Genomic DNA, 25,128 nt, shown 5'->3' on the forward strand with positions numbered 1-25,128 from the left:
CTCTTTTACAGCCATTTTTTTTTTCTTTTCTTTTCCAGCTCAGTTCTTGCCCATTGTCTTGTAGACTTTTGAAGCCAGCCAAAGGTCAGAGTGGCGAGAGCACAGCAAGCAGAGATGAGAGTGGCCCCAGTTTTGAGGTAAGTACCATCTTCTGTCTGGGTGTAGAGCAGGAGGCAGAGATGGACACTGGATACATTCAGTAGATAATAACATCAAAAATCAGGAGCTAAAGAAAGGCTAGGAAGAAAAATGAACAGAGGTAAGATGGAAAGAAGTGGTGAGTAGGTAGCTGCTATTTGAAATAGACAGGGAAGGCATCTCTGGTGAGGTAATATTTGAGCAGAGACCTGAGTACTTTACAGATGAGAAAGTTCATAGAGGTAAGACAACTTTCCTAAAGAATAAAGAAGATTAGGATTAAATTAGATTCTTTGATTCAAAAGTCTAACTTAAATGGTACCTCCTTCTGTAAGGAATGTATCTCAGTCTCAGAAATCCTTTGAGTATGATTCCTACCCTTGTTTCTTTTTCTTTTTCTTTTTCTTTTTTTTAGAAAGAGAGAGAGACAGAGAGATCAGTTTCAGTGGACACATCATCTTTATTTTATTTCTATGTGATGCTGAGGATCGAACCCCAGCGCCCCGCGTATGCCAGGCGAGCACGTTACTGCTTGAGCCACATCCCCAGCCCCTCTACCCCTGTTTCTTGCATTAAGACATTTCTAAGAAGTAAAACTTGCTGGGTGCGGTGGGGCATGCCTGTAATCCCATTGGCTTGGGAGGCTGAGGCAGGATTGTGAGTTCAAAGCCGGCCTCAGCAATTTAGTGAGGCCCTAAGCAATTCTGTAGACCCTATCTCAAAATAAAATATTTAAAAAGGGCTGGGGATATGGCTCAGTGGCTAAGCGTCCCTGGATTCAGTCTCTGGTACTTAAAAAAAAAAATAGAACTTATGTAAGAGGGATATGAGTTTGTGTGCATGCATATGCACTTTGAATGTCAGTGGTAGTAGGGATAGAAATGAGGTTTGGTTTAAGGAAGTACTAAGAATTGTCTTGGAACTCAATAAATTCCTAACTATAAAATCTGAAATCTATAGTTTTTGATGGTCTTAAGGTCTACTCAGAAAGGTGAACGTTCTGTTGAAGAAGCTAGAGATGCTCGTGAGACTCTTCCTGGGATGGAGATAGAGGCCCAAACTTCAGTATCCTTGCTGGAAACAACCTCATCTACTTTGACAAAGCTTAATGATGGTTTCCCAGAAATCCATATTTTGGAAAGCAAGGACCCAGTCATCTGGTCTTCTGCAGCCTCTATTTCAGAGTTTCAGGATTTGGCAACCCGGACTGCAAAGGCTGAGGCCTGGGAGATGCATGCTTTTGAGGCTCAGACCCGGGCCAGCAGCCAACCCAAGCAAAATATTGTATCAGATGTGACAGCTACCTCAATCATGAAGCAGAAACACTCGAAGGAAAAGGTGGAAGTGACAGAGAAGGAAGGTACCTTCTTTGTCCGTCCACTCTGGCCCCAAAAATTTCATTATATTCTGACCTTGGTGGGCTACTCTTTGAGGCCAACCCAGCTCTGGAACTTTGTCTACCTCTGGATTCACAAAGGAGGCTGTAAGTCTTGATTCATAAGGGGCTAGCAGGACAGAAGACTGTCCAGTCTTCAATTTATAACATCTCTGAGATATGTAGATGTTGGAGACTTGGTACTTTGAGCGGGATAGGTATGAAGTGCCTGAATACCTGGGGGAATGAAAAAGGGTAGAGGTACAGGATGATAGGGCTGGAGACCTGGTCATGGTGTGGGGTAGAAATTAGGTATTTAGGTCTTCCAGAAATTAGGAACTAGGGGACCAGATGTGGGACAGTGAGGGATGTAGAAACAGATGAATGCTGGTGGTGAGCATGTCTTCCTGGGCCTGTGAATAAATCTGGGTACTGAAAGCCCAGAAGTTTTTCAGAACCCCTCCTAAATCCTTTTCACAGGTAGCTTCTTCATGATCTATATCATCATTCTGGTCTTTGTTGGGATTCCTCTCCTTTTCCTGGAGATGGCAGTTGGCCAGATGCTGCAGCAGGGTAGCCTGGATTTGTGGAAGATCATTGGCCCCTGGGCTGGTGGAGTGGGGTACATCAGCTTCATGGTGAGGAGCACTGGGATGCTGAGGCCTACCTTAATACCCACCCACATCCCAACGTCCATGGGTCAAGTCCCTTCTGTCCCTCAGTGCTCTGTCAGATCCCCTGCTTTTTCCTGTTCCTAGTCTTCCTCCCCAGCCACTTCCTCCCTGGTCTCCAGGTGTGCTTCATCACCAGTACGTACACGAATGTGTTCAATTCTTGGATCCTCTTCTACTTGAGCCACTTCTTCCAGTTCCCTGTTCCATGGGAGAAATGTCCCTTATTGAAGAATGCCAGTGACTTTGGTGAGGAGGAAATGAGAGAGGAAGAGAAGGGGAAAATAGCTGGAAGGAAATTTGGAAGAGGAGAAAGGAGCAAGGAAGGAGGGACAAGGAAAAGGAAGAGAGAAGGAAAAATAATTGGGAGGGGAAGGTATAGGGAAGTGAGTGGGAAAAAAGAAGAGGGGAGGGGTTACCCTGTCTAGCAGGCATATCCAAAGCCAGGTCCCTCCAGATCCAGCCTGTGCACGGACGACACCCTCCATCTACTTCTGGTACCAGCAGACCTTGAAGGCTTCAGACAGAATTGAGGATGGTGGGCCACCGGTCTTAAGTCTGAGCCTTCCCTTATTTGTGTCCTGGTGTCTCATTGGTGTTTTTATCATCAATGGACTCCAGTCCATTGGGAAGGTGAGCCACCATTTTTGTATTCCTTGATATTCTCAGAAGCTCTAACCCATTCCTCACTTTGTTACATGTGTATCTAATTTTTCACTCCTTCTAGCCTTTTACTCCCACTAGCCCCTGACTCCTGCTGAAAGCTTTTTTTTTTTTAAACTCCTACTAATTCCTGACTCAGAATTTTTGATCCCTGCTGACTGTTGTTTGGCTTCTACTGGTACATGATTGCTGATATGTCCTACTCTCAATTCAGGTAATGTATGTCTTGGTAGTACTTCCCTATTTCATCCTCTTCTGTTTCCTTATCCGGAGTCTACTGCTGGAAGGGGCAATATATGGCCTTCAACATTTGCTGGTTGCCAAGGTGAGGTATCTCTTCCTCAAAAGTTATCATGGCTGCCTGTTTTTAAGGCCTTCTTTCTGTGTCATCTCATTCTGTGCTTCCCCCAAGTCCCCCCAGCATTTCTGCTATAGTCGTCCTCTTGTTCTTTAAATCTCTCTTACACTTGACTTTTCCCTTTTAGGTGTCAGCTTTGTACAACGTAAATGTGTGGTCAAGAGCAGGGAGCCAAGTTGTGTTTCAGCTGGGCCTAGGCTTTGGCCCCATTGTCTCCTTAGCCTCGCACATGCCCCAGTCCAACAACTGTGTCATGGATACCTTCATCATGGCTGTGGTCATCGTGGTCACCTTATTGCTTTTTACAACTTTCATCCTCTCAGTGCTGGGCTTCTGGGCTACGGTCCTCACATACCGCTGCAATGAGAAGTAAGACCAGCTCCTTAATTGAGGGTCCAAGTCTCAGGGAATTTCAGAACTCAGAGACCTTAATCCTAAAGATGCTACAAAGAACCAGACTCTCACATCTCCACCTCAGATGTAATTGCAAATTGCTACTTTCCCCTATAGCTAAAAACACAGGATAGAATCCTCAGTCATGTTTTACTTTCTCAGAACCCTTTTCTAGCTCTAGAAATGTTGAGACTTAGAGTCTGCCAGCTATCTACCTTAGAGTGGATATACTAACAGAGATGTGATAAAAATGATAAACATTCAAATTACTCTATTTCTAGATACACAAAATTGTGTTTAAGGCCACACCCATATAGAGAACTGTCCAGAGCCCTCCATTTCCTGAATTCTTAACTGTGGACTCCAAAATTTAACAATTTTTGTTCATCTAGCATATTAAATTCAAAAGGATTCTCAGTAGTAAAGCCGTTTTTGTCTGATAACTTATTTATTCTTTGGCTTTAATTCCAAAAACATCCACTAGGGATTTATGTATTCTATTTTATTTTATTCACTTATTTTCATAGTACTCAGGATTGAAGCTAGGGCCTCATACATGCTGGGCAAGTGCCCTATCACTGAGATACATTCCTAGCCCTTGTTTTTCATTGACATATTACTCATTGTACATATTTATGGAATGTAATGATGTTTATACACACACACACACATATATAACGTATAATGATAAAATCAGGGTATTTACCATATTTATCTCAAATATTTATCATTTCTTATAGTGAGATTGTTTAAAATTCTTTCTTCTAGTTACTTTGAACTAATACAACATTGTTAATTGTAATCACCTTACTGTGCAATAGAATATCAGAACTTATTCTTCTTATATCCACTGACTGTTTTCCCTACTATGAAAATACTCTTTGTATACCATGGAGATTTGGACAGGTGAATCAGAAAAACATTTCTTGTTTTCCTTTGGAGGGAGAAGGAGAAAGGAATTAGATACTAAGACAGTCATACCTTGTGATACTGGAAGGAATGGTGGTGGGAAGTCACTGCAGAGGACAGAGCCATTAATTTCTGTCTCAGCAAGCCAAATAAGGCCTTCCAGAGGAGTTGGGATTATAGGTGTGTGCCACTGTGCCTGGCTTTAGTAGCATGTTTTTAAAACCGTTGCCAAATCCATGGTCATGAAGATTTGCCCCTATGTTCCCTTCTAAGAATTGAAAAACAGTTTCAACTCTTAAATTTAGTCTTTTGATCAGTTTTGAGTTCCTTTTTTGCATAGGAATGTAATTTAGGGGTTAAACTTCATTCTTTTGTGTGTAGAAGTCTAATTAGCACCTTTTCATGTTGAAACTTCTTTCCCAATTCAGTGGTCTTGGCACCTTTGTTGAAAATTAACCGGCCACAGACATGAGGGTCCATTTCTGGCTCTTAATTCTGTTTCATTGGTTTATGTGACATTCTCATACCAGTATCTCACTGTATTCATTACTGTTATTTTGTAATACATTTTGAAATTAACATGTGTGAGCCTTCAAGCTTCCTTTTTTTTTTTTTTTTTAAGATGGGTAGACTACAAGTTTGGGGTCAGTCTGGGCAACTTAGCAAAATCCTGTCCCAAAATAAAACTTTAAAAAAGCAGGGAGGGGCTGGGGATGTGGCTCAAGCGGTAGCGCGCTTGCCTGGCATGTGTGCAGCCCGGGTTTGATCCTCAGCACCACATACCAACAAAGATGTTGTGTCCGCCGAGAACTAAAAAATAAATATTAAAAAAAAAGCAGGGAGATGTAGCTCTATGATAGAGGGCTTGCCTAGAATGTGCATGGCCCTGGGTTCAGTCTCCAGCACTGCAAGAGCAAACAAACACTAAAAGCAAAGGCAACAAAAGAAAAAATAGATAAATTGGACTTCATCAAAGAACATTATGAAGAGAGTGAAAAAACACCTAAAGTATGGGAGAAAATATTTGCAAATTATACATTTGACAAGATCTGGGATATATAAAGGACTTCTGCAACTTAACAACAAAAAGACAATCCAATATTTAAAATGGACAAAGTATTCAAATAGACTTTTCTTCAAATATACACAAATGAACAGTAAACACATGAAAAGATGCTCAGCAGCATTAGTTATTAGAGAAATGCAAATCAAAGCCACAGTGAGATACTATTTCACATCTACTGTTAGCTATAATTTTTTAAAAAAAGAAAATAAGTTTTGGTGAAAATGGGGAAATTGGAATCCTTGTACATTGCTGGTTGGAGTTTAAAATGGTGAAACTACTGTGCAGTTTAGCAGTTCTTCAAAAAGTTAAACAATTTGTTGACCCAACAATTCCATTTCTAGGTATATGTCTAAAAGAATTAAAAAGGAACTTGAACAGATACTTGTTGAAAGAGATACTTGATCACATATCAGAGAGAGATGTGAATGTTTATAGCAGCATCATTTATAATAGCCAAAGTTGAAAACAACCCACATTTCCATCAACAAATAAATAGATAAATGTGGTACATATACACAATGGGTTGTTCATCCATAAAAAGGAATTACATTCTGATATATGCTGTAACTTTTTAAAAATAACTTTATTTATTCACTCATTTTTTTATGTGATGCTTAGGATTGAATCCAGTGCCTCATACACGTTAGGCAATCGCTCCAGCACTGAGCCACACCCCAGCCCCATGTGCTGTAGCTTTAATGAATCTTGAACGCATGCTAAGTGAAATAAGCTAGATACAAAAAGATAAATATTGTATGTCCACTTACTTGAAATATTTAGAATAGATAAATACAGTATACAGATAAATACAAAGACAGAAAGTAGATTAGAAGTTGCCAGAAGTTGGAGGAAGGGAAAGCTGAATTACTGCTTAATGGATAGAGTTTATGTTTAGAATAATAACATGGAATTGGAAATAGTGGGGATGGATGAATGTAATTCTTGCCAGTAAATTGTATACCAACTTTACAATGATTAAAACAAAATTCCATATTATAACTACAATAAAAGAGGACCTCAATCTAGGAAAAAAAATTCAAATTCACTCAAAACTTAAAGTACTGTATTCCATTTATTAAAGCACAAAAGCTTGACAACCCATTCTGCTGATGAGAATACTTGATCAAATAGAATTAGATAAATAAAATAGCTAAATAGAATTTTAGCTATTTTATTTTATATTATTTAAGTGCTGAGTATTGAGCCTAAGGCCTCAATGGACTTTTTTTCTGTTCTCTTAGCAATTAAATGATGACCCTAGAATTTACAGTATGCATTCTTAATTTCAGTGTCTAAAGGAAATCAGTACTGTATCCTCTTCCAAAACAAGGGACATAAAACTCTATGCATTTACATGTGAATTTTACATCATGTATTTTGATTTTAATTTTTTTCCTAAAATTTACATTTATTATGCAAAATGTGATTAGATATACTACCTCCTATTTTACCATTTTCTTTTTATTGTTTCTTGTTACTCAGGCCTTCCATTTATGATTTCCATCTACTTGAAGAATATCCTTTCAGATTTTTCAGTGAGGATCTGCTAATGAGAATTCCATGTTTTTCTCCTTTTAAAATATCTTTATTTCACTGTGTTTTGAAATCTCTTGTATCTACCTATAGATTGCTAGCGTGGCAGGACCTTTCTACCCCAGCACATTGAAGATAGACCACTCTCTGCCAGCTTTAATTGTGATTGTTGAGAATTTAGCTGTCAGAAGGTAACCTCTCTTTTTACCTTTTAAGATTGTTTCTTTATTTGGTTTTCTGTAATTTCATTATAATGTATCCAAGGGAGAATTCGTTTTATTTTCTTGAGTTATTTTGGCTTATTTTGTCTGTAAATTGCTGTTTTTTATTTGCTTCAGAAATTCTCAGCCATTATTTCTTTACATATTGCCTCTGCCTCATTAGCACTCTCATCTTATTTGTTAGACCTATTTACTATATATTCCAGGTCTCGTAAAAAACTGTCAGTATTTTCTGTTTCCCTTATCTAGTCAATCACTAATGTTTTCTATCACTATAGATTTGTCTTTAATACAGTAAATGGAATCATATTCTATGCATTCTTATATCTGACTAGCTAGCATAATGTTTTGTTTTTAATTTATATTACTGAATGTTGGCAAGTTTGTTCCTTTTGGGGAGAGAGTTCTGGGGATTTGAACCCAGGGGCACTTTACCACTGACCCACATCCCCAACCCTTTTTATTTTGAGACAGGCCTTGTTGTTAAGTTGCTGAGGCTGGCCTCAAACTTAGAGCCCTCCTGCCTCAACTACCCCATTTGCTGGGATTTCAGGCATGTGCCACCGTTTCAGTTTCTTTTTTAAAATATTTATTTCTTAGTTGTAGTTAGATACAATACCTTTATTTTATTTATTCTTATGTGGTGCTGAGGATCAAACCCAGGGCCTCACACATGCTAGGTGAGTGCTCTACCGCTGAGCCACAATCCCAGCCCTTAAATTTCGGTTTCTTATTGCTAATTTTAGAATATTGAAATGCAGCAGAGTTGTGTGTTTGGATCTTCTGGACTCATGTATTGGTTCTTGTAGCTTTAGGTTTTTCTAATACACAATCATGGTTGGCAAATAAAGATTTGACTTTTTCTTTCTGATCTTTTAAAAATCATTTAAATTAAATTCTGCTTTATTGGACTGGCTATAATCTCCAGTTCTCAGATAGGAGTAGGATAGGATATCTTTGCATTTTGCTATTCTCAGGGGGAAGCAGTGTTTCACCTGTGCATTATTTGTTGGGATTTCCCCCTAGGTATCTTTTATCAAGTTGAAGGAACTTTGATTCTGTTCCTAGTTTTCTGTGAGTTTTTACAAATGTGTGCTGAGATTTTGTTAAGCTTTTATTACATAATTATTGAAATGATTGCATATCCAACCATGGTTTTCCTGCTTAGGTATCTATTTCTCCTATATTTTGTTAATGTGGTAAATTGTAACACTTTAACTACATCTCACAAATTTTGATACATTGTTTTGTTTTCACTCAAAATAATAAATACTTTTTTCCTTCTAATTTCTTCTTTGACCCTTGACTATTTAGAAGTATTTTTAAAATTTTCCAAGTATTTGGGTTTTAACTCTTTAGTTGTTATTAATGATTTAATATTCAGTGTCATTGTTGCTGGGCGTGGTGGTGCACACCTGTAATCCCAGCCACTCAGGGGCTAAGACAGGATCACAGATTTAAGGCCAGCCTCAGCAACTTAGTGAGGCCCTAAGCAACTTTGAGTCCCTGTCTCTAAATAAATAAATAGAAAAGGCTATGGGATGTTGCTAAATGGTAAAGCACCCCTGGGTCCAACCCTAGTACATAGTAATAGTAACAAAAACAATAGTAGGAGTAATAATAGTAATAATCAATGCCATTGCAGAAAATAGTTACAATTCCTTTATTTTACTTTATGGCTCAGTGTATGGTCTATCTTGGGAAATATTCCATGTGTACTTTAGAAGAACATACATTCTGCTATTGTTGGATGGAGTGGCCTATAAATGCCAATTAGATCAATTTGTTTGATATTTGTTCAAGTCTATGTATGGGAATTTTTTATCTATTTATCCTGTTAATTGCTAAAAGAGAGTGGTGACACCAACTATGAATGTGGGTTTCTGTCTTTTATTTTCTCTAAGGCTGAGTGATCTTCCATTGTGTAGATGTACCACATGTGAATTGAGCTACTGTAAACATTGATGTGGCTGTGTCACTGTAGTAAACTGATTTTTAAGTCCTTTGGGTATAAACCGAGAAGTAGGATAGCTGGGTCAAATGTAGTTCCATTCCAAGTTTTCTTAGGAATCTCCATACTGCTTTCCAAAGTGGTTGCACTGATTTGCAGTCCCACCAGCAATGTATGAGTGTACCTTTTACCCCACATCCTCGTCAATGCTTTTATTGCTTGTATTCTTGATAATTGCCATTCTGACTGGGGTGAGATGAAATCTTAGTTTTGATTTGCATTTCTCTAATAGCTAGAGATGATGATCATTTTTCCATGTTTGTTGATCGATTGTATTTCTTCTTCTGTGAAGTGTCTGTTCAGTTCCTTAGCCCATTTATTGAATGAATTATTTGGGGGATTTTTTGGTAGTAAGTTTTTTGAGTTCTTTATATATCCTGGAGATTAGTGTTCTATGTGAGGTATATGAGCCCCATTCTGTAGGCTCTCTTTTCACATTATTGATTGTTTCCTTTGCTGAGAAGAAACTTTTTAGTTTGAATCCATCCCATTTATTGATTCTTATTTTACTTTCTGTTCTTTAGAAGTCTTGTTAAGGAAGTCAGCCAACATGATGAAGATTTGGGCCCACTTTTTTTTTTTTTTAAGAGGGAGTGAGAGAGAGAGAGAGAGAGAGAGAGAGAGAGAGAGAGAGAGAGAGAGAGAGAGAGAGAGAAAGAATTTTTAATATTTATTTTTTAGTTCTCGGCGGACACAACATCTTTGTTTGTATGTGGTGCTGAGGATCGAACCCGGGCCGCACGCATGCCAGGCGAGCGCACTACCGCTTGAGCCACATCCGCAGCCCGTGCCTAAGTTTTTGATCCACTTTGAGTTGATTTTTTGTGCAGTGTGAGAAATAGAAGTTTAATTTCATTTTGCTATATAAAGATTTATTTATCCGTCTGGTCCTGGGCTTTTCTTGGTTGGTAGACTTTTTTTTCCTTAAATATTTTTTTTTAGTTGTTTTCCCAGCACCATTTGTTAAAGAGGCTATCTTTTCTCCAGTGTATATTTTTGGCATCTTTGTCTAATATAACTATATTTATGTGGATTTTTATCTGTGTCTTCCATTTTTTACCATTGGTCTACATATCTGTTGTGGTGAAAACACCACGCCTTTTTTGTTACTATTGCTCTGTAGTATAGTTTGAGGTCTGGTATTGTGATACCTCCTATTTTACTCTTACTAAGGATTGCTTTGGCTATTGTGAGTCTTTTATTTTTCCAAATGAATATCATGATTGCTGTTTCTAGCTTCTGTGAAGAATGTCATTGAGATTTTAATAGGAATTGCATTAAATATGTATAAGTTTTGTAGTGTGGCCATTTTGACAATATTAATTTTGCCTGTCTAAGACTATGGGAGATCTTTCACACTTCTAAGATCGTCTTCAATTCCTTTCTTTAGTGTTCTGTAGTTTTCATTATAGAGGTCTTTTATCTCCCTTGTTAGATGGATTCCCAAATATTTTATTTTTTTTTCTTTTGAGGCTATTGTGAATGGGGTAGTTTTCCTAATTTCTCTTGTAGTAGATTCATTGCTTATGTATAGAAATGTATTTGATTTATGGGTATTGATTTTTTATCCTGCTACTTTGCTGAATTCATTTATTAGTTCTTGAAGTTTTCTTGTGAAATTTTTGCATTTTCTATATAAATATAAAATCATGTCATCAGCAAATAGTGATAGTTTGGGTTCTTCTTTTCCTATTTATAACCCTTTAATTTCTTTCGTCAGTCTGATTGCTTTAGCTAGAGTTTCAAGGACTATGTTGAATAGAAGTGGTGAAAGAGGGCATCCATGTGTTGCTCCAGTTTTTAGAGGAAATGTTTTCAATTTTTCTCCATTTAGAATGATGGCATTGGGCTTAGCTTAGATAGCTTTATACAATGTTGAGGTGTGTTCCTACTATCCCTAGTTTTTCCCATGTTTTGAACATGAAGAGGTGCTGTGCTTTTTCTGTATCTATTGAGATAATCATATGATTCTTGTCTTTAAGTCTATTGATATGATGTATTACGTTTATTGATTTACATATGTTGAACCAACCTTGCATCCCTTGGATGAAACCCACTTGATCATAGTGTACTATATTTTTAATATGTTTTTGTATGTGATTTGCCAGGATTTTATTGGCAATTTTTATGTCTATGTATCTAGGGATATTGGTCTGAAGTTTTCTTTCCTTGATACGTCTTTGTCTGATTTTGGTATCAGGGTGATACTAGCCTCATAGAATGAGTTTGGAAGGGTTTGCTCCTTTCCTATTTCATGGCATAATTTGTAGAGTATTGGTATTAGTTCTTCTTTGAAGGTCTTGTAGAACTTGGCTGAGAATCTGTCTGGTCCTGGGCTTTTCTTGGTTGGTAGACTTTTTTTTCCTTAAAAAAAAAAAAAAAAAAATATATATATATATATATATATATATATATTTAGTTGTAGTTTTAGTTTAGTTGTAGAGAGATCACGAACATGCTGAACTCTTTTATTGGGGAAAACCATTTAAATGAGGCAAGGGGTAGGATTATAAGGGAACAGGTGAGTGTAGCTCAACCCCTCTGGGTGTTGCCTACTCCTAGGGCTACTCCCAGGGCCACACCTTATTATCTGAATGAGGGAAAAGACTTGAGTCACAAGTCATGGCACTAGGCGCCAGACTAAGTGATCTTTCAGATCCCCATGGTGCATCAGGACTTAAAGGTGCGTGCAGTGGCTCCTCACACACAATAATTTAATTAATTTATTTTTATGTGGTGCTGAGGGTGGAACCCAGTGCCTCACATGTGGTGGGCGAGTGCTTTACCTCTGAGCCACAACCCCATACCAAACTGGCTTTTGATGGTGTCTTCTATTTCATTGCTTGAGATTGATCTGTTTAAATTATGTATGTCCTCCTGGTTCAGTTTGGGTAGGTCATATGTCTCTAGAAATTTGTTCATGTGTTTGAGATTTTATTGGAGTATGCATTTTCAAAATAGTTTCTAATTATCTTCTGTATTTCAATAGTGTCCATTGTAATTTCCTTTTTCAACACACATTTTAGTAATTTGAGTTTTCTCTTTCCTCTTGTTAGCATAGCGAAGGTTTATCAATTTTGTTTATTTTTTCAAATAACTAACTTTTTGTTTCTATTTCATTGATTTAAGCTCTGATTTTAATTATTACCTGTCTTCTACTTTTGGTGTTGATTTGTTCTTCTTTTTCAAGGGCTTTGAGATGTAATGTTAGGTCATCTATTTGTTGTATTTGTGTTCTTTTAATGAATAAGCTCATTGCAATGAACTTTCCTCTTAGCACTGCCTTCATAGATTACGGCTACCCAGAGATTTTGTTATATTGTATTGGTGTTCTCATTTACCTCTAAGAATTTTTTTTATCTCCTCCCTGATATCTTCAGCTATCCATTGTTCATTCAGTAGCATATTATTTAGTCTCTAGGTGTTGGAGTAGCTTGTATTTTTTATTTTACCATTGATTTATAATTTCATTCAGTTTTGATCTGATTGAATTCAGGGTAGTATTTCTGAATTCAATTTATCTGAGTGAGGGAAAAGACTGAGTATTTGGTATTTGCTGAGAGATGCTTTGTGGCATAACATATGGTCTATTTTAGAGAAGGATTTATGTGCTGCTGAGAAGAAAGTGTATTCACTTAATGATGGATGAAATACTCTCTATATATCCATTAAATCTAAATCATTGATTATATTATTTAGTTCTATGGTTTCTTTGTTTAGTTTTTGTTTAGAAGATCTATCCAGTGGTGAGAGAGGTGTGTTAAAGTCACCCAGTATTATTGTGTTGTGGTCCATTTGATTCTTGAAATTGAGAAGGGTTTGTTTGATATATGTAGATGTTCCATTGTTTGGGGGACAAATATTTACAACTGTTATATCTTGTTGATGTATGATTATTATGTATAAAATGTCCCTCTTTATCCCTTCTGACTAACTTTGATTTGAAGTTTAAAGTTTACTTTATCTGATATGAGGATGGAAACCCCTTGTTGTTTACACACTCCATATGAGTGATATGTTTTTTCCTCAACCTTTCACCTTCAGTCTGTGGATGTCTTTTCCTAGGAGTTTAGTCTCTTGAAGATAGCAAAATGTTGGGTATTTTTTAAAAATCCAATCCGCCAGTCTATGTCTTTTGACTGATGAGTTTAGGACATTAACATTCAGGGTTATTATGGAGATATGATTTGTATTCCAGGTCATTTTGATTTATTTTTTGTTTTTTAACTTGATATCTATTCTGCTGTTAATTTCATCTGGGGAATTTTTCATTTTAGGTATTGTATTTTAATTTCTAGAACTTGTATTTGTTCTTATATCTTCAGTTTCTCTAATTATTAGTTTGATGTTTTTCTTTAAATGACTTAACATAGTTTTAATATCCTTGATTGCTGATGCTGTCATTTAGTAGTCTGTGTTATTTGCTGATTTTTCTCTTGATTATGAATCACATTTTCCTCCTTCTTAATTTGTTCATTAATTTTTTCCTGAAGAATGAACTTTGTGAGTTTTACATGTTTGAGTATTTGATTTTTGTTACCTTCCTTTAATGAGTATTGAACCTTGTTCTAGCAGGTACTTTAATTATTATCCATTTTGATTTTTTTTTTTTTGGTGATGGGATTTCCCTGTGTTGCCCAGGTTGACCTCAAACTTCTGGGCTCAAGCTGTCCTCCCACCTCAGTTTCTACAGTAGCTGGAACTATGGGTGCACATCACCACACCTGTTGATCCTTTTGAGGCTGTTTTTTAAGTCTCATTAAAGTGGATCTAGAGATGCCTTTTTCCCCAGTGTAGCTCAGTCCCACTTCTAAGACTTGGCCTTTCTGGGATTTCTACAGAATAACTCACCTAGAACTTGGATGTTCTGCAGTTATTCTTTACGTGCCCTTGTGGATTTTCACCCTATATATATCTTAATATTCAGCAAAGACTGAAGGAGACTTCTTTGGAAATTTCTGGAATATTTTCTCATAGCTATATCTCCTCCAGAATTCTTCCCTGCTTTGGCCTCCCTGAACTCCATCATTATTGCCTCATTGAGACCATCATGTTTTTCTTACAATCTTGCTCCCTGTTCTGCAGACTAGAATGTATCTTCAGGCAGAAAACTGGGGTGATTGTATGACACGTGTCAGTCAGTTGCTTTCTTATCTCAGGAAGTCCTGTGCTGTTATCTATTTATTTATTTATTTATTTATTTTTTATTGGTCGTTCATAACATTACATAGTTCTTAATACATCATATTACACGGTTTGATTCAAGTGGATTATGAACTCCCCCTTTTACCCCGTATACAAATTGCTGTATCACATCAGTTACCCTTCCATTGATTGACATATTGCCTTTCTAGTGTCTGATGTATTCTGCTGTCTGTCCTATTCTCTACTATCCCCCCTCCCCTCCCCTGTTATCTAATATCTATAGATAATTACTTTGTTTAACTGTTTAGCTGAATACAGTGGTAGGGTAAATCAGGTCTCTGTTACTCCATTGTGACTGAATGTCGAAATATCCACTGAATTTTACATTACAGTTATTTTATTTCAAGAGGTTCTTTTGAGTTTTCTTTTTAATTTTTTTAGTTGTAGATGGACACAGTACCTTTATTTATTTGTTTGTTACCTTTATTTATTTGTTTGTTTGTTTATTTTTATGTGGTGCTGAGACTTGAATCACAGCCTCACATGTGCTAGGGAAGCACTCTACTACTGAGCCACAGCCCCAGCCCCTCTGTTTACTTTTTAAAAATCTTCAAATTTGGGCTGGCACGTGTGAAGCACAGAGTTCAATCCTCAGCACCACACAAAATAAATAAATAAATAAAAATAAAACAAAGGTATTGTGTACATCTACAACTAAAATTTTTTTAAATCTTCATGATTAATGTATAATTTCTTACTCCCTAAAAATGTTTTCAAATTTGTCTTCTATTAGTTAATATAGTTTTACTGTAATCCTTGATAATTCTAACATGTGGAAGTCACCATAAGTATTATTTTTACTGCCATGTTCCTGGTGGTTATTGCTCAAAGTGTTTTGTTTTTGTGTATCTGGTTGTCTTGGACTGTGTTCTACTTATTTGTTCATCTTGGAGGACCACTATAGAAATTCTTAAAGGCTAGGATCAAGTCATAGTCTTTCAGAAATAATAAGATTTTTGATGTATAGGGGTATTAGAAACTGCTTGAAACTCAGTTGTTGGCCTAAGTTTTGGTGATACGAAACATTGGGCTTTAAATTCAACAAGTCAGAAACTTTAAAAATCTCCCCTTGTTTTGCTCATTTCTAAAACAACTTTCCTTGCATTCCCTATTGTGTGGAAGGACTGGATGCAAGCTCCTAGGTCATTTTTATACTGAAGGTGTAACCCTTTGGATTTAAGAGGGATCTTCTGGTTTGGGCAGGCTCTAGCATTTGATATCTGGCTTGTATGCCCCTCTTTTATATCTAAAAGGTCATGAAAGTGGAAACTGTATGTACAGTTTTTTTGTGTGTGTTCAGCATATGCCTTCAGAATAAAATGTCTTTGGAAGTCCCTCTGTTCTTGTCTGTACTTCAGATTTCGTCTGATAAAATTCTTATTATCCTGTCAACAGATACCAGGGTTTGCCCAGGCTGAGCCACATCTCTAGCCTTTTTTTATTATTATTTTGATACTAGGTCTCATTAAGTTCCTTAGGGCCTTGCTAAGTTGTTGAAGCTTACTTTGAAATTGAGATCCTCATGTCTAGCTTCTGAGCTGCTGGGAACACAGGTGTGTGCCACCACACCTGGCTGCCAACAATTTTATTATTTTAAGATTAAAAATATTTTGCAGCCTCCTTTCTGAGGGATACTGAAGGTTCAACCCAGGGGCACTTTTACCACTGAGCCACATTCCCAGCCCTTTATTTTTTAATTTTGAGACAGGGTCTCACTAAGTCACTAAGGTTAGATTTGAACTTGAGGTCTTACTACCTCACAACCTAGGATTATAGGTCTGGGCCATCACACCTAGCTCTTCCAGTCAAGATTTCCAATAACAAGATTAGTACAAATATCTAACAGGACTATTATCAGAACAGCATGTAGTATTCCATTTTCTAAAATGTGATCAAACTGTATTTATTTTCCTGAAACTTACATTTTGCTTTTATCAGTCAATATTGGAAAACCCTCCATTGCAGTTCTCAGAGAGCAATGTACTAAATTTTTAAAGATTTATACAAGTTAGCCAAGTGAAGAATGAGGATGGCCTGGGATATCATAACATGACAGGGCATGGTTAAATCTGACCAGAATATGGAATATTAAATGAGTCACAGTGGAAGATGAGGCTGGAATAGTCAGCAGGGGTGAGATCAAAAAGTCCCCAAAACAGTTTCTCTCATGTAGCACAACTCCTTGGGAGCATTGCACCCATCATAGTCCAGGCAAACTGTTCCCTGATATTCCATAATATGACACTTAGAAGGCTGGTTTTTACCCACGAGTCTGAGAAAGGAAGGAGGAAATGTGGTAAGTAATAATAGTCCCCATCACTAGAGTAGAGACCACAGAGTTCCCAAGAAGATCCCTTTTTCTGCAGTCTACTCTGATTGAAATTCTTCAGACTCAAAAAAACGAATTCATGTCTGAAGATGGGTGCCTTTTGGTTTCACTCCAGACTCAACCTTGCCTAGATCAGTAATGCTAGGATAGTGAATACCTTTCTGACCTGGAGGACAAGGGAGGCCACTTCCTAAGGTGCCAAAGGATTCTCTTTGATCTAATCCCCTATCCTTAGGAATGTGGAAACACTCATAAAGCTGATAAACCTTGGGAAACTGCCTCGTGATGCTTATCCCCCTGCTGATCTGCGGGAAAACCCAACCTCCATCTATAACACCTGGCTCAACAGCCTTCCCCAGGATATCAAGAACATGGTCCTCAGCTACATACCTGAATGCAACATACAGGATCAGTTTTTGCAGGTCAGTAGAGATATCTGAAGACATGCCATGTGTTCTTCAAAGCCACTGCACAGCAGAAATTTCAGTTTTTAATAGCACCAGAAAAAAAAAAAAAATCCCAGAAGCTCCCTATAATCTGAAGCCCTGTTAATGCAAAGAACTATGGCTCACAAATGCCCTTCATGGGTAATGCTAGGTGGATTGGTTTTCCATGTCAGAGGGTTAGCTTGGAGATCTGATTTTCTCAGTGATTCAGAGATTTCAGGGAGTTTTCCAGAAAAGGCAGAACATGTCTTTGTCTTTTTTAATTGTTATTGTTAAGTTCAAGGACACTAACTCCTGCCCTTTCTCTCCTTGCAGATTAAGGATAGCCAAAGCTTTTCATTCCTGATCTTTGCTGAATACACCTCATTTCTTCCCTGGTCTTCCCTCTGGTCTCTCTTCTTCTTTCTGTTGTTGCTGTTCAAAGAGCTGGGCATCATGGTAGGATTCATGCAGGGCATCATTCTCCCACTCCAGGATACCTTCTCTTCCCTCAGAAAACATACAGCACTGCTCACAGGTACTCTGACCTCTGTTCCTATTCCCACCCATGGCCCTGATTCCACTGAGACTCTTACCCTGACCTCCATTTAGCCCTTGTCATTTAGCTAGACATTTGATCTTGATGCAGACTCAATGTTTTCTCCAGTGGGTATCATTATGCTCCTGTACCTGTGTGGCCTCTTCTTCACTCGACCTTCAGGCATCTACTTCATGAGACTGCTGAATGAATACTGGATAGTCCTCCCCATCTTCTTCATCATCATATGTGAAAACATTACTGTAGCCTGGGCTTATGGGGCCAAGAGGTGATGTCCTAGGCCCAGGCTCCCATACAGCATGGGTTTGTAGGGAAGGTGGACCCTTCCTGGTTGCCTCAGCTCTCACCCAACTAGAGTGACATAGGGATCTTTAATTTCAAGGTCTTCTGAGAAATCTTCTGTTTTTTTTTTTTTATTTAATATACCTTTTGCATGCTTCATATGCACCAGACACTGTTTTAGTTACCAGGGTTATGCATTGAATTCCTATCCTCACAAAACTAGTGGTGTAGATAGGAGATAAACAAATTAGTTACAAATAAGATAGTAAAAATAAGTGACAGGAGAAAATTAAAGGGTAAGGTAAGATTATCCAAAGTAGGAGTGCATGTGAGCATGATTCAGATAGGATTACCAGGAAGGCCTTTCTCTTCCCTGGAATGTAAGATGACATGCAAGCAGACTACTGAGTGAAATGAGGAAGGGAACCATGACAAGGTTTTGAGAAAGAATATTCTAGGCAGGGAAACATTAAATACCAATGCCTGAATATGCATCATGCTTGGAGTTTTTGAAGAACAAGGAAGTCAAGAGAGGCTAGAATAGAATGTTAAGAGATGAGGGGAGGTAACAGGAGCCAGATTATGAGGACCTTATAAGCCATGACAGGACCTAACATTTTATGCAGAATAAAATATGAAGCATTGAAAGGTTTTGAATAAGACAGTTTCATCATATTTATTTTTTAACAAGATATCTATGGCTGGTATGGTGGCACATACCTATAATTCCAGCAACTTGGGAGACTGAGGCAGGAGGATTGCAAGTTCAAGAACAACTTCAGCAACTTAGTGAGGTCCTAAGCAACTTATCAAGATCCTGTCTCAAAATAAAAAGCCAAAAGGACTGGGGATGTGACTTCATGGTTAATTGCCCCTGGGTTCAATCCCTGGTACAAAAAAACATAAAAGGATAAAAAAATAAATAAAAAGATATATGTAATTATATAAGAGGATAGACTGAATAGTCAAGTATAAAACTAGAACTGGGAGCTATATAATATTCCAAGTAAGAGCTAATAATGGCTTGGGTTAGGGTGGCAAAGCTGTAGTTTGAGAGAAGTGGTCTGATTTTGGAAGCCTCACTGGGCCACCACACTTTTTTTTGTCCTTTCACAGGTTCCTTGCAGACATGGCTGTCCTGTTGGACCGCCCCATCTCCTCCATCTGCAGTAGGCTGTGGTGCTATGTGTCTCCAGTTGTGCTGCTATTCTTGTTGGTGATCATCCTGGTTGACCTTAGTATGAAGCCCATGACCTACATCGCCTGGGACTCAGTTGGTGTGAGCCTCCCTCCCCAGACCCAGGAGCCCCAGGGAGTGGGGTCAGATTTTTTAGTCACCTCCTGGCTGAAGAATCTGGTCATCACATTCCACTCCCTGTGTTCTCATTAGTCTTCTGCCTTGGTTCCCTTTCCACCTTTCCCCTCCACATGTCTTCTTCTTCTTCTGGGAACTTTGATATTCTAAACCCCTTTCCCATTTCTCCACAGTCAAAAGAGGTGCTTCGACCATACCCGTCATGGGGACTATTCTTGGTCATCATCCTTTTTCTCATTGTCATCCTCCCAGTCCCTGTGTACTTAGTATACTGTCTCTGCAATGGGATGCCCTTCAAATCCAAGAGTAAGAACAGGCTTATGATATTCTCCAAATCTCCACCCCTGAGTGACCAACCAGTGCTCCGTGAAAAGGTCCAAAAGGAGGAAATTCCACAAGGTGATAAAACAAAGTAGTGATCAACTCGTCATTTCATTTCCTGTATTCATTTAGCCAGGCATCACACATTTCTCAAAACAGATCTTACAGGCCACTCTTAGTGACATCTTGCTACTGTCCATGTCCCTCTGGGAGGGCATTATTTGAGAGGCAAATGGGGCTCCCCTCTTGGGCCCCATCCTCTCTGGTTACCACTGTCATTGTATTTTTCCCATCCCCTTCCTATACACACACGCACACACACACATGTAATTCATATACACTGTTGGCTTTGCCTGCTAAATCTGCTGCTTCTGGTTTGCTGGTCTCAGAATGGAGATGGAAGAATAGTACTATTGGTCAATAAATAAGTTCATTGGAACTCCCAAGTGCTGAGTGTGAGATTTTTTTTTTCTGTAAATATCTCAGGTGTTTAGTCTTCCTTACATAAGGCTCCCATTCTTTCTAGAGCTAAATGTTTAGCCCCACATTCTTACCCTGGCAAATCCAGCTGCTAGATTACCAAACTTGCCTTATCCAGGGTCTGGACTTTGGCCAAGGAAAACCTGGGAAGTAATGGCTTCAGCAATTATGGGAAATATATATTAATGTACTTGATGAGAATGGCAATCCTATCATAGGTCTAAAACTAATTTATTTATTGGTACCAGGGATTGAACCCAGGGGTTGCTTAATCCTTATCAGGGTCTCGCTAAGTTGCTTAGGGCCTTGCTAAGTTGCTAAGGCTGATCTTGAACTTGTGATCCTCCTGCCTCAGCCTCCTGAGCTGCTGGGTTTTCAGGCATGCCCCACTGTGCTCAGCCTAAAACTTAGTTTTAAAGTTTGTAACAGTGGTTCCAACACTGTGTTGTGGACTAAGTGCATCTGTAAATCAATGCACACTTTGAGGAATAATCAAGTTGTATTGCTGAACCCTTTAATGGGTTGCTTAAGAGACATCACTGGTTTTATCATGGGGATAAATCAGAAGAATTTGCCCAGCAGATGATAACTGTGTGGGTCTACTAGAATTTGTGGGAGGTATTCTGTAGCTGAACTGAAGTACTTCCCAAAAGGAGACTGGACCAGAGACGGGAGGGAGCTATGTGTAGAGGTAGTTGGGATTCTCGGAAATCCAAGAAATAGATTTTGGATTGCTCAGGATCCACAGGTAAGTTTCTGAAGGAAAAGAAGATATCCTCAACCATTGTTTGGTGGGACTCCAGTGTGGGTCGAGAGTGTGGAAGGACGAGAGGGTATTAGAAGTCTCTGGACCTCTGAAGTTTCAATCTCCTCAAGCTGAAGATGGGAAGGCTGGAGGGTATGTGAACTTCTTGTCCCCTTCTATTGTTTCCTATAGCTTGTAGCCCCGCCCCCAACTCATCCCCTCCCCCTCGAATCCAAACGACCTGGCTGCTTAGAGACTCTTGCTATTGAGTCGGGTTAGATGGGGATAGGACAGTGGAAGGCTGTGACCTTCTCCTGGTCACATAGTCTGGGCCTTCAGTGTCCTACCTTTTAGGACACTAGGCACTCATCCTCCCATCTGCCCTACCCCTACTCCCTACCCAGTTCCATCACTGAGGATGGAACCTCTGGGAGCCGTCTTGAAAAGTAGGGGGTTTACCGGATAAAACAATCAGTATAGAATGAAGACCTTGATGTAAGTGTCTCTTCCACTGAATTTTTCTTTCCTCAAACCACGTGTTCATTGTCTTTTGGCATCTAACCACAGGCTGTGTGTGTGTGTGTGTGTGTGGGGAATATCCCACATTGCTGCAGGGCATACTGATTGAGTGATAGGAAGGCAGATTTCCATCGCAGATACCACTGTATAGCTCTGGGGATCCATTCACATTATCTGAAGTTGGTTTCTTTGCCCCCTGGGTTGATTAGAGGATTTTCTTTGGGCCTTCTACATGGAATCTCTAGGCTTGTTAAGCAAGATGGATCAAATTCTTTGGTAAGGTATCTACATGTATTCGCTTTTATTCATTATAATGATGTGAATATAGATATTATCATTCTGAGTTTTCATGAAGGGCCCTAGCAGAAAGAGGGGGTCACACAGTGAATCTGGGATAGAGTCTGACTAGAAATGGTATCTTCTATCTTCACTTTTTATTTTTAAAATTTCAAATACATACAAAAAATAACAAATTGCTATGTGTTCATCATGCAACTTCAATACTAAACAACTCATGGCCAATTTGTTTTCATCTTTCCTCTATCCACTGTATGTCTCCCCATTATTTTGAAGCAAATTCCAAATTTATCATTTTATCCATAGATATTTCAGTATGTATCTCTAAAAATTATGGAATCTTTTTAAAAACCCACAAAACTATTTTCACACCCAAAATAACAGCAATTATTTAATGTTGTCAAATATTCTCTCAGTAGTACTTAGATTTTCCTATCTCATAATTTTCTTCTGGTTAAACTTTTTTTAAATGGCCTTATTGAGATAGGTATTCATATTACAGAGCAATAGTAACAAAAACAGCATGGTACTGGTACCAAAACAGGCGGGTGGACCAATGGTACAGAATAGAGGACACAGTAACCAATCCACAAAACTACAACTATCTTATATTTGATAAAGGGGCTAAAAGCATGCAATGGAGGAAGGATAGCATCTTCAACAAATGGTGCTGGGAAAACTGGAAATCCATTTGCACCAAAATGAATCTGAATCCCTATCTCTCGCCGTGCACAAAAGTTAACTCAAAATGGATCAAGGAGCTTGATATTAAATCAGAGACACGGCATCTGATAGAAGAAAAAGTTGGTTATGATCTACACGCTGTGGGATCGGGCTCCAAATTCCTCAATAGGACACCCATAGCGCTAGAGTTAACAAATAGAATCAACAAATGGGACTTACTCAAACTAAAAAGTTTTTTCTCAGCAAAAGAAACAATAAGAGAGATAAACAGGGAGCCTACATCCTGGGAACAAATCTTTACTCCACACACTTCAGATAGAGCCCTAATAACCAGAATATACAAAGAACTCAAAAAATTAGACAATAAGATAACAAATAACCCAATCAATAAATGGGCCAAGGACCTGAACAGACACTTCTCAGAGGAGGACATACAATCAATCAACAAGTACATGAAAAAATGCTCACCATCGCTAGCAGTCAGAGAAATGCAAATCAAAACTACCCTAAGATACCATCTCACTCCAGTAAGACTGGCAGCCATTAGGAAGTCAAACAACAATAAGTGCTGGAGAGGATGCGGGGAAAAGGGCACTCTTGTTCATTGCTGGTGGGACTGCAAATTGGTGCAGCCAATTTGGAAAGCAGTATGGAGATTTCTCGGAAAGCTGGGAATGGAACCACCATTTGACCCAGCTATTCCCCTTCTCGGTCTATTCCCTAAAGCCCTAACAAGAGCATGCTACAGGGACACTGCTACATCGATGTTCATAGCAGCTCAATTCACGATAGCAAGACTGTGGAACCAGCCTAGATGCCCTTCAATAGATGAATGGATAAAAAAAAAATGTGGCATTTATACACTATGGAGTATTACTCTGCATTAAAAAATGACAAAATCATAGAATTTGGAGGGAAATGGATGGCATTAGAGCAGATTATGCTAAGTGAAGCTAGTCAATCTTTAAAAAACAAATACCAAATGACTCCTTTGATATAAGGGGTGTAAACAAGGACAGGAGAAGAATATTTACAGTAAACAGGGATGAGAGGTGGGAGGGAAAGGGAGTGAGAAGGGAAATTGCATGGAAATGGAAGGCGATCCTCAGGGTTATACAAAATGTCATATAAGAGGAAAGGAGGGGTAAGACAAGAGAATACAAATGGAAGAAATGATTTACAGTAGAAGGGGTAGAGAGAGAAAAGGGGAGGGGAGGGGAGGGGAGGGGAGGGGAGGGGGGATAGTAGACAATAGGACAGACAGCAGAATACATCAGACACTAGAAAGGCAATATGTCAATCAATGGAAGGGTAACTGATGTGATACAGCAATTTGTATACGGGGTAAAAGCGGGAGTTCATAATCCACGTGAATCAAACCGTGTAATATGATGTATTAAGAACTATGTAATGTTATGAACGACCAATAAAAAAAAAAAAGAGATAGGTATTCATTCTCTCTCTCTCTCTCTCTCTCTCTCTCTCTCTCTCTCTCTCTCTTTGGTATCAGGGATTGAACTCAGGGGGTACTTAATCACTGAGCCACAGCCCTATTTTGTATTTTTTTTTTTAGAGACAGAGTCTCACTGAGTTGCTTAGCACTTCACTTTTGCTGAGACTGGCTTTGAACTCAAGACCCTCCTGCCTCAGCCTCCTGAGCTGCTGGGATTACAGGCATGTGCCACCGAACCTGACCATTGTGGCTTTTTTGGTTTCAAGTTCTGAACCACAGTTTAGAAGTTTTATTTAGTCTCTTGGATCTCAAATACATACATATATATATATATATATATATATATATATATATATATATATTTTTTTTTTTTTTTTCCCTCTCATGTCGTTTGGACTTACCATGTTTCTCAGCTAGAAGTTAATGCCCATAGGCCTCACTTTCATCATTTCCAAACTGAACTTATTATTGTCTCTATCTTTTCATCTCCAAACCTGCATGTCCATCTATGTTTCCATCTAAAGTTAGGGTAGAGTTTTAATGAGGTGGACCTAGAGCCTAGGCAGGAAAATTGAGGCAAAAATTTTAGTTTTAGGACTCTGTGGTTGGATTTGTGGAGATCTAAAGGGGGAAGTACCCAAATGTTCTCTCACAGATTCAGGGGTCCATGGGCCAGTATGATTAATTTCAGATTTACCCACTTATGGAATTGTTGTAATCTCCATCTTGAGGGGCTTTTGTGGCCTAGTGGGAACAACAAAACACTTAGAGACAGACTAATCTGTGTTTGAATAATGTATCAACTCCTTATCTTAGGTCATCCTGTGATACTGTCTCTTCTTAGCCTTAGTTTCTGTCTATCACATAAACATGGGGAAACAATTCCACAGATAATCGTAAGGGAATCATCCCAAGATAAAAGAACCAAAATAGTGATAGTGTGCTGAGATTATATAATTTTTCTCTAAATCTCCACATTTATTTAGATTTTAAAAACAAAAATTAAAACCCAACTATTACCCACTATGTGTTTTAAGTTACTAGGGTTTAACCCATTTAGGATTATTATTTCTTGGTAAATTAATCAATTTTATACCCCTCTTTATCCCTTGGAATTTTTCTTATTTGGAAATCTGCCTTGTATGATGAAATTAACCATCTAGATTTCTTGTAACA

At 38.4% G+C, this 25,128-nt stretch overlaps 1 protein-coding gene across 1 annotated transcript; it reads left to right on the top strand.

The window, feature by feature from the left end:
* Window positions 1-1,179: 1,179 nt before the first annotated feature.
* Slc6a16 (solute carrier family 6 member 16) lies at window positions 1,180-19,869 on the top strand. Its single transcript, XM_026406213.2, has 11 exons — window positions 1,180-1,621; window positions 1,994-2,151; window positions 2,307-2,433; window positions 2,642-2,817; window positions 3,062-3,172; window positions 3,333-3,574; window positions 17,108-17,294; window positions 17,634-17,835; window positions 17,965-18,124; window positions 19,255-19,417; window positions 19,627-19,869. Exons 1-11 carry the CDS (start codon window positions 1,180-1,182, stop codon window positions 19,867-19,869), a joined length of 2,211 nt encoding a protein of 736 aa, XP_026261998.2.
* The last annotated feature ends 5,259 nt before the right edge of the window (window positions 19,870-25,128 follow it).

The sequence above is a fragment of the Urocitellus parryii genome, chromosome 15, assembly GCF_045843805.1.
Source record: "Urocitellus parryii isolate mUroPar1 chromosome 15, mUroPar1.hap1, whole genome shotgun sequence".
Classification (NCBI taxonomy): Eukaryota; Metazoa; Chordata; class Mammalia; order Rodentia; family Sciuridae; genus Urocitellus; species Urocitellus parryii.